This window comes from Phoca vitulina, unplaced genomic scaffold, assembly GCF_004348235.1.
Source record: "Phoca vitulina isolate PV1807 unplaced genomic scaffold, GSC_HSeal_1.0 scaffold5, whole genome shotgun sequence".
Lineage (NCBI taxonomy): Eukaryota > Metazoa > Chordata > Mammalia > Carnivora > Phocidae > Phoca > Phoca vitulina.
The window spans coordinates 51,890,694-51,908,701 of record NW_022589708.1 but is presented as its reverse complement, the minus strand read 5'-3'; the positions used below and the strand labels follow the sequence as shown (position 1 = coordinate 51,908,701).

General features: G+C 37.8%; 1 protein-coding gene across 6 annotated transcripts in view; it reads left to right on the top strand.

The window, feature by feature from the left end:
* The window catches only part of VWA8 (von Willebrand factor A domain containing 8), a 348,163-nt gene that overhangs the window by 255,586 nt on the left and 74,569 nt on the right, over positions 1-18,008 (top strand). Inside the window, exon 38 of one of the 6 annotated variants that reach the window (XM_032402937.1) lies at positions 200-2,038. The exons of 4 other annotated variants lie outside the window; for them this stretch is intronic. In XM_032402937.1, coding sequence (XP_032258828.1) covers positions 200-205 — 6 coding nt within the window. In that variant the 3' untranslated portion in view covers positions 206-2,038. Of the gene's footprint in view, positions 1-131; positions 2,039-18,008 lie in introns of those variants that run through there. One more of the 6 variants, XM_032402936.1, reaches the window with a different exon arrangement.

The window sequence follows — 18,008 nt, the reverse complement described above, 5'->3', positions numbered from 1 at the left end:
TTGTGGAAACTTCTGGCCCCAAAACTTGAATATCATTGCTTAAATAGCTATAATAATTTCTCGTAATAGAAAAAGACAAATCTATCCCTCTAGCGAGTGAAAAAGTTAAAATGTGCCCATTTTTTGGTCAGTTCTTAAATATGCAGGTCCCTCACATCACAACATGAGAATACAATCAACGTTTGTTGTCTACCTCCAGCATTAATCAGTTTCCAGCACCGCCTTCACATCTGTTCTGACTTTTACTGCCATCATTTTCAGCATCTCTACAAGCTACCGAGGAAGCAGAGATACTGATATAAAATGCAGCCCATTACCCTAGGGCCAAAACCTATAGCCTGGAGAAGATAAGTAAATGACGCATCCAGTAGAGACGCATCTTTCCCAACTTCCTTATGTCCCAATCATGCAGACTTAGCAGTGGTGAGTAGACCCAACCCTGCACTGGAAAGAAACATGGAAATAGGGCACCAAGGTGAGAGGAAACTCCAGAAATGACTCAGTCACCAGCTAATCTGGTTGCTGTCTGGAACTCCCGTGAACAATGAGGAAAGCTGTGTACCCTTAAGTACTGAAGCATATCATCAAAGGATTTATTTGTAATTGATATATTTTAATCTTCAGAAGAAAACTTCAGTGTCTACATTTCATTTTTATCCAGCAAGGTAAGAAAGAAAAGTAGGTTCCTGTCAGCTGTGTGGTTCTGTAAAGAGCCAATTAGCAAGATAAAAAATTTCCACAAACTATCCCATTGATACCTGATTAATAATTACTCTTTTATGTGGTTATTTTTGTGATTTCCCTTAAAGGCGAACTGTTTAGATTTGCAAATGAATAATACATATTTCTCTTAGATTCTTAAAAGTTTATAGGAACATTGTGAAGATCGCAAACCAACATAGGCAAACAACCTCAACTTCTTTTGAAAGGGTATGAATATATTAATTTAATTAAGCTAAAACAAATGTATTGCTCTAAAATAAACATGTCATTAAGTGCAGTGAATCTGTTATAGCAACAGACTGCTTGTTGGTCACTACCCATAACAATAATTGGAAAATTAATTAACTGTGGTTCTGATTCTCCTATTATTCTAAGCATTAGTGTCTCCTTGTGAATTAAGCTCCTCTTTTCATTACAGTGATTGAGGCCTAAGAGTAAATACTGTTGTTTTTGCATTTCTTATATTTTATTTTAATTTCTCATATGTCATAGAGATGAAAGGTCATATTTTTCCTGTGGTCAAGACTGTGGCCTAAATTAAGTTTCTTCCACAATAGAACTTTAAAAAGGAATTTTACTCATGATTTTCATAACTGGTCTTGACGGCTAGAAAAGTTAACCCCTATTGTGTTTTAGCCGTATGTTCTTCATCCCCATGACTTCCCCAACTCTGTTGTTCATCTTCCTATTCCCAGCTCCTAGCATAATGATTGATACACAGAGGGAATTAATACGTTTGTATATGCTCACACTCACATATACTAAATTGCACTGGCCATTGAAGCTATTTGATAAGAAATGGAATTGTTCTTTTAAACTGTCAGGAATTATTCATTTGTTTTTAATGTAACCGAATAAGTATTAAATGAATATCTATAGTTAATAAGTTAGAAATGAACAGAAATATATTCTCTAACATCCCCAAAATAATCAAAATACTTGGCTACTGTTTGCAAGGCAACATCTGATCCTTCCCAGACCAAACATTTTCCAGGAAATGTATAACTTTATGTCTCCAGTTCAAAGTTCAGCTGTAGCAGAAATAAAACTTACTCAGAAATAAAGTTACACATTTGAGAATTGGATGTTAGTTTCATTTAGAAACTTAGATGTTATCCAACCTTCTCCTTCCATTTCTGATGTTCCTGAATCCATTTTGGTTGATATTGAAATATATATATATATACATATTCAAACCCAGAAACAAACTGTGAGCATACATCTTTATGTGTAAACAGACAGGATTAATTGTCCAAATGGTCTACCATTGTTTTAGTTTTTGGTCGTATCTCTCCTCCCCTCCTTGTTTGGTAAATAATAAGACAGTATAGGGGCACCTGGGTGGCTCAGTCGTTAAGCGTCTGCCTTTGGCTCAGGTCATGATCCCAGGGTCCTGGGATTCGAGCCCCGCATCGGGCTCCCTGCTCAGCGGGAAGCCTGCTTCTCCCTCTCCCGCTCCCCCTGCTTGTGTTCCCTCTCTCGCTGTGTCTCTCTCTGTCAAATAAATAAATAAAATCTTGGAAAAAAATAAAAAAGACAGTATATTTAATTGCTCTTATTTAGACCAGTTCATGTTATTATTTACGAGTAGTTTACACAACAAAATCCAAATAGGAATCATTATGGAGCAATGGTAATAACAAGCAAAAATGTGTCTTTTAAGCAGTTCCCGTACTATGTGATCCCTCAAGCTGTTCCTCATTTATGGGCCCTTTATTCAGCAGATGTCTACTCCTGGTTTTGGAGCTTGAAAAATGCCTTTCTTAGAAATATTGAGAAAAGAGAGTGTGTTCTCAGTGCCATGCTTATCGCTGGCTAAATGCCAGCCGCTTTCCCTGCTCCTGGCAGAGTAACCTGATCTCCATCTAGTGGCGAGATGGACTTACTTTACATCACGGAAATTTAAAAGGCCTGCTTTGCACTTTAGTCGTTTAAGGCAGCCCAGGCCTGCTGGCATGGGAGGTATACACACGCCTGGCTTGTGCGGTTCCTGGTGGTCACGAGATGCTCCTTCAGGTCAGCAGTGAAGGCAGGCAAACAACCTGCCAAGCCATGCCCCACTTACCTACCCACTTTTTTCCCTGATTCTTCTGCATGGTAACAAAAGAACTGTTGATATTTACATAAACATCAGTTACACGCTTTATCACTGTCCTTTATATCTTGCTACATTTCAGCCTTCTAGAGTTATTAGTTCTGTAGCCATTGTTCTTTGAATTTTTATTTTTACCTAATGAATTCATTGATAGTTTTCTTTCATGAGTACAGTTTACAACAGAGTATTGAGCTCTGCATAGAAAATGTGCTCATTAATTTTACATGCTTTGATAGGAACATGTGTTTTTCTTACAGCAAACAACTATAACAACAAACTCAGTGTCAGCGTAACTATAGTTCTAAAAGCCCATAATTAAGAATTCATACTTATGGGGCGCCTGGGTGGCTCAGTTGGTTAAGCATCTGCCTTTGGCTCAGGTCATGATCTCAGGGTCCTGGAATCGAGCCTGTGTCGGGCTCCCTGCTCAGTGGGGAGTCTGCTTATCCCTCCCCCTCTGCCCCTCCTCCCACTCATGCTCGCTCTCTCTCAAATAAACAAATAAATAAATAAATAAATATTTTTTAAAGAAAGAATTCCTATTTATTACTTTTAGACTCCATATTTTCAGAAGCATGTGTTAATTATAAGTCAAAATTTTTCTGACCATGCTTCATAGTGTTCTCTATAAAGTATATTTTTCACATTTTTATTTAGTTACATTTGGATTCATCCCAAGAAGGCAAAGCTACACCCCATTTTTCTTCAGAAATCAGATCATCTTCTCTAAAAAGCTCCTGGTGCCTATTCTTGTGGGAGCACAAAAGCTAAAAGGTTATAGCTGTCAAATGTTATTATCTAATTACAGTAAACTAATTAGAAAGAAAATCCTCTATATATTACTGGTAGAATCTCTTTGAGGCCTTTGAACAGTACTTCCTTACCTAATATACTTTTAAAATGGATAGAATCTTTGAAACACATTGTGGGACTGGAACTTACTCATTCTGCAGTGAAGATAGTGCCCGGTACACAGTAGATACATAGTAGAGGCATGAAACAAATACATAGAAAAGATAACTAATTTATATTAAGCACCATTAATCCTTTCCCACTTTTAAAGAAGATATTCTAGGAATATGAGTAAAGGTGGATTGCTGTACTTTGGGAAATAATCCTGGTCTTAAACTACTAGCTCAACAGGTTTGTTTTTTTTTTTTTAAGATCTCAGTAAGATGGAAGTCCTGCTTCTGGTTTTGGAAACCACTAGATCGTTTCATTGGACCTCTAATAGTACATTTAGTTTTGCAGTATGCAGACTACTCTCCACATGCTCTGAGGGGGTTTGCAATTCTTTGTCCTTTTTAAGAAGGATAGTTCATAGTTTACTCTTGTACTTCATTCTTCGCTTTGGCCAGTAATTCTGAAAATACTTAACAGTCTAATTCAATATAATTCTAATTCATATAATTCAATTATTATAGAACAATCCATATTTTATAGGATTATTATATGTACATATATATTTGGAAATCTTCCTTGGCTCAAAAAGCTAATGCTTTTTTTTTTTTTAATTTTTATAATTTCCCACCATATCTCCTAGCTATATGTGAGTAGAGCTGGTTTTCAGCAAGGTGGTCTAGCCATTTGCCTATGCGGTAACATTTGAGCAATGCCTCTAATGATTTTCCCATGTTTGTTCCTGTTAGAGACATTCCCAGCCATAGAAATTCATTTTAAATCTAGATTTTGAATAAGACTTTCAGATTTGAATAAGGTTTCTAATGAAAATGCAAGATGGCAGGGGAGGAATACACCGTGGGGTGCTGATAGACCAGCTCTTTGGGGAGGGAGGGTGGGCCGTGTATAATGTTTGCCAATTTCCATGGTGTAAATACTCCCTCCGTGGCGGATTTCAAGCTGCCGAAGGTTAACAGTCTACTTGCTAAATTTCTGAGTATTTAGCAGCCATCTCTCACAAAGTGGTACAGTCAGGCTCCAGCATGCCACTGGCGTGATTAAACCTTTAACTCCCCGAGGAGAATTATCACAGTTACCTATCTGCAAGGTCTTTCAGAAATCAGGCAACAGAAATGTGGGTGAGAGGGAAAGGCAGCAGAAAAAGGAAAGAAGTACAAAGAACACAGGTAAGATGGTATCATGTTATCCCTGGGAAATGTTGAGGCCTGCAGTTGTCCCAGTTATAGACTGGCGATGCTCTTTCTGAACCAGGAATTCAGTCTGAGGAAAGAATTGGAAAGAAGTCTGCACTCAAGTAGGATGACACTCATGGGTTCATGAGTACAAGCCTCCTTTCTTATAAACACCATTTCAGAAGGAAATTATCAGCTGATTTTTACATTCCTCCAGAAGCAGTGCTTCCATTAGATCACAGCTTTGTGGGTAATTGCTAAATATAACAAAAATTAAATGAGCAACCACCTCCCTAAGACAAGCAAATCAACAAGCTTATGACTTTCAGGGAGGCCATGAGTTTTCATTAAGCTTTGGTGCATATCCAACAAAAATAATAATCCTATAAATTACAGTAACTGTGGGCATTACAGTGTCTTAAACTAACATTAAAAACAGAAATATCATCTCGCTTTCTCATTGTAGAAAAGACCTAACCTTAGGAAATTGCTTTTCAAATCATCAGCAACAGAAGTATTTTAGCTCCTTTCTTTCATGACGGGCCTTAAGATCATTATTCTATATGTTACTATATCCTCAGTGCATATTATTTAACAGTATGATCAGCAAGTAAAGAAGTAATCTTAGCAATATTTAAAGTATATAAGGAAAATAAATTAATTCTGTAATATATTAGTTATAAATTGAGATGTCAAATGCAGTGAAATGTTGACAAGCAATAGCTCTAGAATTTTCATGATTTTGAACTCATTATGTATGTAGTTCTGTATAATCACAACACAATGACTATAGAAATAAAACCTTGCTGTTACATTTATATATAAAATTGTAATTTTATTCATAAGCAGTATAGCCTATTGGCTCTACTTTCCAGTTATAATATAAAGACAAAACCATTGTACCTTACAGAGTTGTTTTAAGAATGAAATGCATTCGTACCTGGCACAGAGGTACTCAGTAAACAAATAAAAATTAGAAACTTAGAATTTAGGTAATATTGGGCCATAGAATTCATTAATGCTTATATGGAAACAAAACCAAATTAAAACAAGGTTTTTGTGTTCCCCAAACACCTAATATTAAATCATGATCCAATGAGTTAGATAATTCATCATCTATCTTAGTGTTATAAGATGTGAGGTTTGTTTATAATCCTGTTTAGGAAAAGTTTTGTCAGGCCCAAAAAAGGAATTAAAAAAACGGTCTGTGCCGAAACCTGTCAGCTTGAAGAAAAGCAGGAAATCAATGATAGGACAATTGTCAGCAGCAGATTATAGTGTTTAGCCTTATTCAAAAGACGGATTAGAACAGGACCAAAAAACACACAGCAAAACATACATCATCTTTAGCCTGAGTCCTGAGAACAGTAAAAAGAGCAAGTCAAATTTGGATTTGTGTTTCTTAGTTTTTCCATTTGCAGTACTCTTTTGTCTCTTACAATATTCTAAAAATGTCTCTCTTTTTATTTTCTATTTCCTCACAAGGTCAGGCCACAGGCACCATCTCTAACCACTCTTCTTTGAATAATTCTAAGCATTCTTCCATTTATTTAATTAACATATGCTAAGCACCCAGAATTGCTAGGAGAAAGAAAGAAATAGGATCCAGGTACTGACCCAGGGAACTTACAGTCACGTAGAGCTATAACCAAATAAATTGTAGTGCAATGTGGTAAATAAACTGATAGGAGCATGATCAAAGGCTCAGAAGACAGCACAGAAAAACTTGACTCTATCTTTGGAAGAAATTCCAAGATGAAATAATCCCTGAACCCAGTTTTTCAGGAAGGGGGAAGGGACTCCTGATAAATCAAATGCATGTGATTAGTTTTGTCTCTTGCCAAAATCCCAGTAAAAGAACAATAAAGGATCAAAGAAAAGTACAAACCCCACACAGACAAAGAGAACTAGAGATGCAACAACACTTTGGAGGATGGAAAATAAATGGGTGGGTGGTAATGAGTTATCAACTGGAAAGAGTTAAACCCATTCCTCCAGTGGCGGGAGGGGGGGGGGGGGGGGGGAGGGGGCGTGGGGGGGGGGGGGGGGGGAGCAAATAAGACGCAAGATGCTGTACTCCGTAAAAGCCTGCGAAGCATTAGAACATCAGGACTTGAAGACACCATGTACCTCTGAAGGTTGGAGAGCACAGGGTGGCACCGAAAGTTGGAAGATTAATTGAAAGTCTATATAGCAACCATTTAGATATCCAGATGTTCTCCTCCATCTTATGCACCTGGGCCATTGCCTGTTCTCTAGGCCGATCAAAAACAGGAGCTGTAGTGGAGATTTATACAATCTAGGACAAGAGTAAGATCATACAGAAATCAAGAAGATAAAGTGAAAGTCTGCTTTTCTTATTTAGATCCCATGAAGCTGGCATCCACATTTATACACTTTGAGCAGAAGAGTAGAAAAATCCTTTCTGGAAACTGACATGTCCAAGAGAAAAGCCTTTCTGATGCTAATATTTGGAAGTTTCTCCCTAGTAACCTTACAAGAAGACCCACTTATTGTCAAGACCTACCTTTATGCAAAAAAGTTTTCAGCCCCCTTATTCTTAAATATTAATGGATAGCCTCTTATACAAAAAAAATGGAAATCAAAACAAATGAACAGAGAAAATAGAGATGATGCAGAAAGAAGAACATTTCACAAAGTGACGATACTCTCAGAGAAGAGAAAATATGATAATCATAAAACAAAAACGTGATGCTATTTTAACATAGGAACTTTCAACGCACAGGAAAGATGTCTTGGAAATTGAGCACTGAGTCATGTATAGAAGTGTTGAACTATACTGTATACCTGAAACTAATATAACATTACATATTAACTATACTGGAATTAAATAACAAACCAACCAAACAAACAAACAAATGCTATATGGAGGGAGAAAAAGTGGTAGCAAGAATAAATTCTATAGAAGAGGTTGGACATTCATTTGCTAGTTTTCTCCTAATTCTATAACACATTTAAAAGTTTAAAAATTAAAAAACACAAGGCCCGGTAGGGGGTTAAAATGATTTTCTAGAACCAGTTTCATGTGAACCTCTGTAGGAAGACAGAGGTAGGAAAATGAGTCTTCTCCCATGGACTTCTGCTCACTTTCCAGGCAGAGCACAGCCTGTGTATTTACCCCATGACCTATAGCCGAATGACAGGGCTATCAGTATTCTCTGCTTCCATCAGAAAACTGCTAAAAGCATTGGATCCCCTAGAGAAACGTGCACTATTTCTGGAGCGGGAGTGTGAAGCTTACAAGCTACAGGGCAGAGCAGAAAACTGGCTGGGACCCAAAAGCCAGAGGAACCAGACGAGCTGGTCTGTCTCAGAGGAGGCTGGCATTTTCTTCACTTAGAAGTTGTTCTTCTTTTCCAAACTGCTGTGTTCTCATGATTTTATTTAATTAACCAGTCAAGTATCAATCTTATTTCAGCCGCGTTTGTGTACCCACAAAAAAACAAAAACAAAACTGTCCCTGCGTTTTTTAAATTAATTGATTTATCAGTAATTGCATATAAATATACTGAAAACTTTTAAATATAATTTCAACATATATTAATGAATGGCCCTCCAGCAACAAATTTCAAGCCACAATTGACACCTATAGATCCAAATATAATTACATATTTGCCACCATAAATACTTTTTTTGGTGAGAAAGAAGTTTTCCTATTGTGCCATTATATCTATAATCTAATGGCTCTATTAGTTGAATCTCAGTTCCTTAAAAACTCTGTTGGTTCCCCCCAATCCCACCCCATAGTTCTAGTTGATTTTCATATAACAGTGTATATACTCTAGGCCTGGCTTCAGGAAAGTCAACAAACCATAATCTCCTAGGAAGATGGTGGCAATCCTAGCTGTAGAGTTTCTTTGTGGGATGGGCTGGTGGTCATCTGTTGAATTATGGAAATTATGGACAAACAATAGATATTTGAGTCCCTTGGGGACCAGTCATCCAGAATGTTCTTGTGTAACACTTGCTCTGTCCCCACCAATGTAAGACCTGTGGGGAGATGTGGAAATACTGAAACACAAAGCCTGGTTTTTACCCTCAGGGAGTTTATACTATGTGACTGGGGAGATAAGGCTGATAGCCATGAAACAGCGGCAAGTAGTACAAAACCATGTGTCGTTCAGTGTAGATTGGGGAGTTTGGGCCCTGTGCCATAATAGTTCTGAAGAGAAATATGTATGCAGACAAAATTTATAAGTGAAGAAAATGGGGCTTGGGTTGAACATTATTTTATTTTATTTGTCTTTATATAGTTCAAAAGGAGAGGTCAGAGCATTCCAGGCATTCCAAAAATCATGACCACAGGCACAGATACAAATGAGCACCGTGTGTTTCCTTAATAAGAGGATGAATTGTGCCATAGGCTTGGATCAGAACAAATCCAGGAGAGACCTGGTGCAGATACCAGGGGAATGGTAGGCAAACATCACAGCCAATGTGATGCAAGCTCAAAGCCCAGAGGGCAAATCCAGGTTGAACACCAACTATCCCAAAGAGACAGTGGAGGTTATACCAGAGCAGGGGTGGGAGTAAGAGCTGGGTCTGCGACCACCAGACATGCACAGGCTGGGGGATTTCAGAAGACAGGGTGTGATTTAGTTTCAGCACAGTCTTACTGGCACAGGACATTTTTAAAAGCAGTTGAAAGGGTGTTAGTCTGTTTCGGCATATCTGTAGCAAATTGTAAGACAAACTTAACTAAAAGCAAGGGGCGTCTTTTGGGGAGTGGTGCAATCAGGAGTCACCTGAATAGGAGAAACTAGGCTGCATGAAGGTCCGATGAGGCTTCTAGGTTCCCTGTGCCTAGGAGCTGCTGAAGGTCATTGACTAGGAAAAATAGAATGGTGAAAGGTATTCAGGTTGGCAAAGAAGAAGTCAAACTCTCTCTCTTCGTAGATGCCATGATACTTTACGTGGAAAACCCAAAAGACTCCACCCCCAAATTACTAGAACTCATACAGCAATTCAGCAATGTGGTAGGATACAAAATCAACGCACAGAAATCAGTTGCTTTCTTAGGCACTAACAATGCAACTGTAGGAAGAGAAATTAGAGAATCGATTCCATTTACAATTGCACCAAAAACCATAAGATTCCTCAGAATAAACCTAACCAAAGAGGTATAGGATCTATACTCTAGGAACTACAGAACGCTCATGAAAGAAATTGAAGAAGACACAAAAAAATGGAAAAACATTCCATGCTCATAGATCGGAAGAATAACATTATTAAAATGTCTCTGCCACCCTGAAGTCTGCATTAGGAAGATGGACTTGGTAGTGATGTGCAGTCTGGGAAAGAACCCCAAATGAACTAGGGCGACTGTGAGCATGGGTATGAGTTGGTGGAGAAAGGCTGAGTACGTGACATGGAGGCAGACATTATGGATGTTTCTAGTTTGGAGATCTGGCAAAATGGCAGGTCATTGTAGGAACCAGGAGAGTTGGAGAGGTGATAGAATTCAGGCATTTTGAGTATGCTGAGTCTGAGGTAATGGTGAGATACTTCACGGACAGTGTACAGTTGGTAATTAGAAATACATCACTGGACTAGAGATTCAAGGTAGCGAGAGTTGTAACGATCTTTATCATTGAGGTTTTATTTGAAACCATGAAAATGGTTAGATGCTAAGGAGAATAGAGGGAATGATCAGAACAACTGAGCTTTGTTTTTAGAAAAACCTACCGATATTCCCAAAAGGATATTCTCAGAACCCTCTTTAATAAGGAATCCACGTTCAAGCTGTTGGAAGACACTGTATAATTTAGCAGCCTCTTAGAGATGAAATTACAATTAGGAAATATCTGGCTTTGAGAAGTCCCAGTAAAGAAACCACTTTAATTTGTTTAACCCAGTAGTCCACAAATCTATTCAGATTCTTTTGACTATTTCAGCAAGTTGCCAGTCTTTAAAGATTTTATTTATTTATTTATTTATTTATTTATTTATATGAGAGCACACACGCGAGTGCAGAGGGGGTGGAGGAACAGAGGGAGAGGGACAAGCAAAGCAGACTCCACACTGAGCACTGAGCCAAGCCCAATGCAGGGCCCAATCCCATGACCGCAAGATCATGACCTGAGCCAAAATCAAGAGTTGGACGCTTAACTGACTGAGCCACCCAGGCGCCCTGATTGACAGTCTTTATATTCCTGGTTTTCTTCACTCCAGTTCACCATGGACTTTGTGTAGTAGATCTCTTAGGACAAGACCTTTATGCTAATTCTGGACCTGAATAGGTCAGGATACAGCCACATTGTATGGCATTTATGACTTCAGAGAATAAATCTGGAATGCTAGGGTTGACAGTTAAAATAATAATTTATCCCTGTATCTTTGAAGAGAGGACCTAATATTTCATGTGATTTCAGATTTAGTATGGAAAAAATTATGAAAATGATGCTTACATAGAGCATTAAAAGTGACAAAAATTCAGCTTACATTAACATAAACTACAAAAGGGCATTTATTGGCTCATGTGACCTAGTCTCTCTCCACTTGGCTCTGCTTTTTTCTGGAGTGGCTTCATTCTTACAAAGCCTTTCTCCATCTGGTGGCAAAGATAGCCCTGGTAGCGCTAGGATATAAATGGTTCTCATAGATGACAATCCCAGCAAAAGGGGCACGTCTCTGCCAGTAATCTCAGCAGAAGTCTTAAGGGGTACTCCAGTAGGCCTGTGAGGTCACTTGCCCATCCCGAACCAATCACTGTGACCAAAAGGGTGAGATACTCTTAATTGGTCAGACCTAGGTCATGTCTTCACTCCTAGAGTTTGGGATGAGTGAGGACCCTATCGGTCCCTTGCAAAACACAAAATTAGGAATTAAGAATAAGGGAAATACCCCAAAAGAAATACTGAATAAGCAAAAAACATGACCATGTGATTTTTTTTTTTTTTTTTTTTTGTAGTTTTGACAGCTAAAGCCACCCCCTTGCAAGTGACAACTAATGACCTTTCTAGGCTAGGGCTTCCTGAAGGCTAGAACTATTGTCAGATTTATTTTGTTTTGCACTCAGCATGACATTCATGAAACATGAGTCTTAGCAAAGGCAATATGAAGATAATTAGGCCAATGATTGATCTATAGTATTCATTAATTTCATCTTCCATTTAATTCCTAGAGCGAGTACCTCAGGAGTATATGCTTGGTTTTCTAAGCACATGTAGGGCAGAAATAAATACTCTAGTTACAATTGTCTGGAGACTTCCCAGTTTTGAGGGTTCTGAATGAAATTGTCAAGTCATTCAGTCATTTTTGACAGCGCTCTGATGGTATTACCATGGGTTTTTCTCCCAGAGAAAAGAACTTAGTAATATTGGATCATTTTCATCATTTTTTTCTTTAGATATTTCTGTTTTAAGAACTGAACACAATGCTGTTAAAGGCCCTACAGTTCACAATGCTGGTATCGGTTGAATAATCCTTTCCATAAAGACCAATGACATCTCTAGAGCCCCGGTAGGGAAGTCTAAAATGTTAACTAGGTTTTGTGCTAGCCAAAGGGGAAAGTGCCACATTTGACTGTGAGTCATTACCTCAACCACTCTGCCATCATATTTACATATATAAGTCATTGCCCAGAAAGGGGAAACCCTGACATATATCAGAAACAAATTCATGTGTTCTAAATCTGGTTTGAGTTAACCCGTAGAACTCCCAACAAATATGTAAGGACTGTTTCACAGCAATAAATAGAAGCTATTATTGTTACTATGGCTCTCTTAATACTAAAGTACAATGTTTTTTCCTAACTTATAGCCCATAATTACTTAGAAGTGCCTAGGTGGCTCCGTCGGTTAAGGGTCTGCCTTCGGCTCAGGTCATGATCCCAGGGTCCTGGGATCGAGCCCCACATTGGGCTCCCTGCTCAGTGGGAAGTCTGCTTCTCCCTCTCCCTTTGCCCCTCCCCCCCGCTTGTGCATTTTTTCTCTCTCTCTCTCAAATAAATAAATAAAATCTTTTAAAAAAATTAGCTGCACATCTCTCTGGTTTGACGATAAGGATAAGCTTCTGACTGCTCTCAAGATTAAACAGGCTTCAAAATTCTGAATATAATTCTCCTTCTCACTCAAACCCAGCTTAAGAAATAGTTAGATAGATAGGTTGGTAGGTAGATAGATAAATAGAAAGAAAGAATATTTATATTTACTTATTTTTATGTTTATAAATATATGTGACTCTTCCACTCTGAGTTTTTCACTGTCTCTTCTAAACTTTGGTGAGTTTGAAAGGAGCATATTGTTCACTAAGGACAACTGCTGATAAAAACAATAGAAAGGAAAAGCATTCCCCCTCAGAGCCTTAAATCCAAGCCTATTTGTAATTTCTGTCTTCAGGTATAAACAAATAATTTAATTTTTTATTTTTCCTCACCAAATCTAATTACATGTTCTAAAACTTTTTGTTTATCTTTCTCTCCATATATATTTTTTTCACGAACCACTTGAAAGTAAGCCATAGACATGATACCCCGTTACCTCTAAACACTTCAGTATTTCCTCAAAACAAAAGCACTCTCCTACATAACCACAATACAAACCTCAAAATCAGGAAGTCGGCAACCAGACATCATCAATGTCTGGTCACCGACTTTACTTAGAATTTATTCAAATTTCACATGTCCCAATAGCCCTTTTTAGCACAAAGAGGCAGTCCAGGATCACATGTTCTCTTTCTTTCTTTTTTTTTTAAGATTTTATTTATTTATTTGACAGAGAGAGACACAGCGAGGGAGGGAACACAAGCAGGGGGAGGGGCAGAGGGAGAAGCAGGCTTCCCGCTGAGCAGGGAGCCCGATGTGGGGCTCGATCCCAGGACCCTGGGATCATGACCTGAGCCAAAGGCAGACGCTTAACGACCGAGCCACCCAGGCGTCCCATGTGTTCTCTTTCAATCCAGAACAGTTTCTGACCTTTCCTTAGCTTTCTTGACCTTGACATTTTTGAAGAGCATAGTCTAATTCCTGTGTAAAAACATTCCTCAATTTGGATGTAGCTACTGTTTTCTCATTTTAGATTCAGTTTATGCATCTGTGGCAGGAATATCACAGAAATGATGCCATGTTTTTCTCAATGTGTCCTATTAGTTAGCACAGTGTTGGTTTGTCCCATTACTGGTGATGTTAACTTCGAATATCTGGTTACGGTGTTATCTCCACTGTGTTTCTCCACCGTGAAGCTAATATTTTTTCCTTTTATAATTAATATATGTCTTTTGTGGGCCTATGTTTCGAGACTATGTAAATCTCTTATTTCTCCTCAAGCTTTCTTTCATTAATTTTACCATCCATCAGTGATTCTTGTTTGAATTAATCATTACTACAATGGTTGCCAAACAGTGATTTTTTCCAGTTTCATCAGTCCTCTTACATTTATCAGTTGGCATTCTAAGCTAAGAAAGGACCCCCCTCCCCTTCTTATCCCTTTGCTTTTTATTAGTATTACCTCATGGATTTCTATCTAATTTAACAGGTTATAGTCTATTGCCATTCTGATTTATTTTGATGTTCAAATTGTTCCAGATTTAGCCAGTGGGAACCCCTTCAAGCCAGCTCCTTTGTCCTTTTGACATGCCTCAGTCATTTTTTTAGTACTTCTTTAATTTTTGGCACAAAAAAGTAGATCCAATTACTTTTGTCTCTGATTTTCTGTCCTGGTAGAAATACTATTTCTTTGGGCAGTTTCTTTGGATCCTGCCTGTTGACTTAGATCAACCTGTTTATAGAAAAGAAGCATTCTAAACTTCTTCCATTTAATCAACTCACCAAATTAACCTACCCTCTTGAATGGATGTCCAGAACAGCTTGAACGTTTGCAGCTCATCAGCTTCTCTCTAATATGCCCTAGCCCTTCTACTCCTACTAGTTGAGTTGTACTTAAGTTTGACGGGAGACAGTTTAGCAGAACCTTCAGGTTGAACTACCTAGTTACACTCAGAGAGTCCCAGAGTGCTCTGTCATTCATAGTCATATATAATGGAGGAAAATCTATAAAGATGTGTTAGTATAGCCAGCATTTAGATTGAATATTTTTTTCATTATAACAGAGTTGTGTTGTGAACAAGGCCTAAGAAATCATCCATTATAATCTTTCAGTCTCGTTAAAGATTTGGTCAGAGAGAGATAAATTTTCCTCTGGCCGTTGGCCAGGACCTAAAATAATATTATTATAGTGACTCTTGATTATTGTTATTTGACCCTTATCTATCCATCTTGCTATACTTGATCGTTAAGTAGCTTCAGATTTTTCTTGTTCATTTGGCTGGAATTAGTATTTCTACTGACCACATGAGGGTGTCTGTGAGCTTAGAACAGGAATATTTCAGATAATTTCAACAACTAATAGAACTTCAATAACTAATAACTGTTGTCATTTCTCTATATTTGGAAGTTGTAATTTAAAATCGTAGTCAGGGTAACCAGAACACTTGAGTCAATGTTCTCTCCATTTGAAGATCTTTTGACTATTAAATGAAAGGCTTTTATGAGAAGAATTCAGAACTTTCAGTGAAGTTGTGTGCACAGAAGAATTTTCTCAGGTCAAAAATTAAGAGATCTAGATCGTCTTCCTCGTTCCACCTCATGTGTGGCTTTAGGCAGTCACACCATCCCTCTGGGCCTTAATTTCTTGATCCATAAAATGAGATAGATTGTAAGCTGATCCTTTGGGCCCTTCTACAAAAGGCAATAATGAAGATAAGACCTAAAAGTAAGATAAACATCAAAGAACTTCTCCATACTAGTGATTCTTTTTTATTGACTGCTTAGGATATGCTAGTCACTATCAGTACATTCTCTCAGATAATCATTACAACCGCCATTTTATTGTTTTATTCTGAGGTTGGGTGAAGTAATTTGCCCAAGGTCACTCTCCTAAACAATGAACGAAACTGAGATTTCAGCCTAGATCTCTCCAACTCAGTAGGCCATGTTTTTATTCCTCTTCATCACGTGGCTTCCCTAGGGCCAAAAGACTAGTTTCAATGGAGAGTGTACTCTTAGAGGAGAAAATCATTCCTTCTCTGCTCTGGAGATCAAGTGCTTAACAGGTGCTGGATGGAGGACACAGGCCAGGAACATCTGAGGCAAAGAGGAAGTCATGCCCCCAACTAAGAAAGAAGCCTCTTCTTAGCTGTTGTGAGAATGTAGGCTCAATTTGGACATTTTCAAGAGAAGACCAAAATCCAGATTTTTAAATGAAATCTCATTAATTTGAAAATTTGGCAACAAATTCAGAATTTTTTGTGGGTGGAGGGATGACAGAATACTCTGGGACCCACAGATCTGTCTTTCTTCTTACCAGGGAGGAGCTGTGTCAAGAAATGAAGCCCCATTCCCTTACAAGCTTTTTCAAGTAACTTACCTATGTTGGTAAATTCCCTTACTTGCTCTACAAAATTTTTACGTTCTCCTAATGGAGTTAAGCAAAATTGGCAAATTACACCACCTGTTTTTGTATGGCCACAAGCTAAGAATGGTTTTTAGATTTTTAATGGCTGAAAAAAATCAAAGAACAATATCTAATGACATGTAAAAATAATATGAAATTGAAATTTCAGTGTCCTTAAATAAAGTTTTATTAGAACATGACTACATTCATTCATTGTCTATGGCTGCTTTGTACTACAAGAGCAGAATTGAGTAGTTGCAACATAGATCATAGCCTGCAAAGCCTAAAATATTTATTACCTGGCTCTTTACAGAAAACATTTGCCAACCCCTGGTTTAGAATACAAAAGCGAAAAAGATGGACAATCTACTTCTGCTTTCTGCCCTGTTATATTCCTACCCTGAGATTAAAAAATGGAATCTACCTAAATCAGAGGAAAGGAAAGGGGGAAAATAAAGGGAGAAAAATAAACATAAATATCTCAAAATATTATCCAGGCATAAAGAGATAAAAAATAAGTTTCTTCTTCCAAAGTTATATGTATATCCTCTAAGAAAAGCCATAGTATATCAAATACATATATATATATTTTTTAGTTTGTATGCTGTTTAAGTTATAATGAGAAACAATGTAGCTCTTAATTGTAAGGAGAGGAATCTAATTGGTTCCAGAGTGGTTTTGTTTAATGCATTTTATGAATGACAAAGCAAAATTCTCTGCTAATAACAAGAATGAGAAGGGTGAGGCTAGAACACTCCCCACACAGCTCTTCCACGTGCATCTTCATGTCCTGTGCCTTCCCTCACATCGTCCTCTCTGCTGGAATGCCCATCACCTACTTCTGTGTCTCACTCTTCAAGGCTGAGCACCCCCGGCTGAATTCATCCCTCCTTCCTTGGTGTCCATGTGCCCTGGCCACATGTGATCTCTAACTGCTGGTGTCAGAACGGCAAGTTCTTCAAAAGCAGAATTCATGTCCCATTGAGCCATCTGCTTGGGAGCCTAACACAGGGCCAGAGCTCAATAAATTCTTGATGAATCAGTGAATCAGTAAATGAATATATAATTAATTGTATTATTGTATGATAATAAAAGAACCACTGGTGGTAGAATGTCTTCCTTCTGAGATATGAGGCTGAGTATATACATAGAACATTCTGATATAGCTTCTTGAGCTCTAAAATTCTGTGCTTTGATATGTCTTTTTACTGGAAGTGAGTTCTGTTTTGACACTAAGAAACATTATAAAGTTGGAAGTCCGTTTTGACAAAATATGGAAAAAAACAATAACCTTGTAATTAAATACTAACAATACTAAAAAAATTTAACAATACTCAAAATATTAACAACAACAAAAAACTGCTCTACTTAAAATTATTCATCAAAAAGCACAAAGTAAAAGTATCGCACCAGAAATACAGATAATATGATTTTCTGCCAGACTAGAACTCATAGATTGTTCATCTAATACAAGTATGCCTCTGTATTCCCTAGCATTCTATTTTAGTATTCTTGAGTAACTGAAGAATGACATTGCAATATCTAATCCTTACCTAAAAATGGAAGTTTGCTTGAGGTCCAGAGTCTTCCTACTCGAATCCATTCTACATAAACTGCTGAATTAAATCTTCATAAATAATAGCTCTGAACATGTCACTCTAGATCAGAAACCTTCAGAAATTGAGC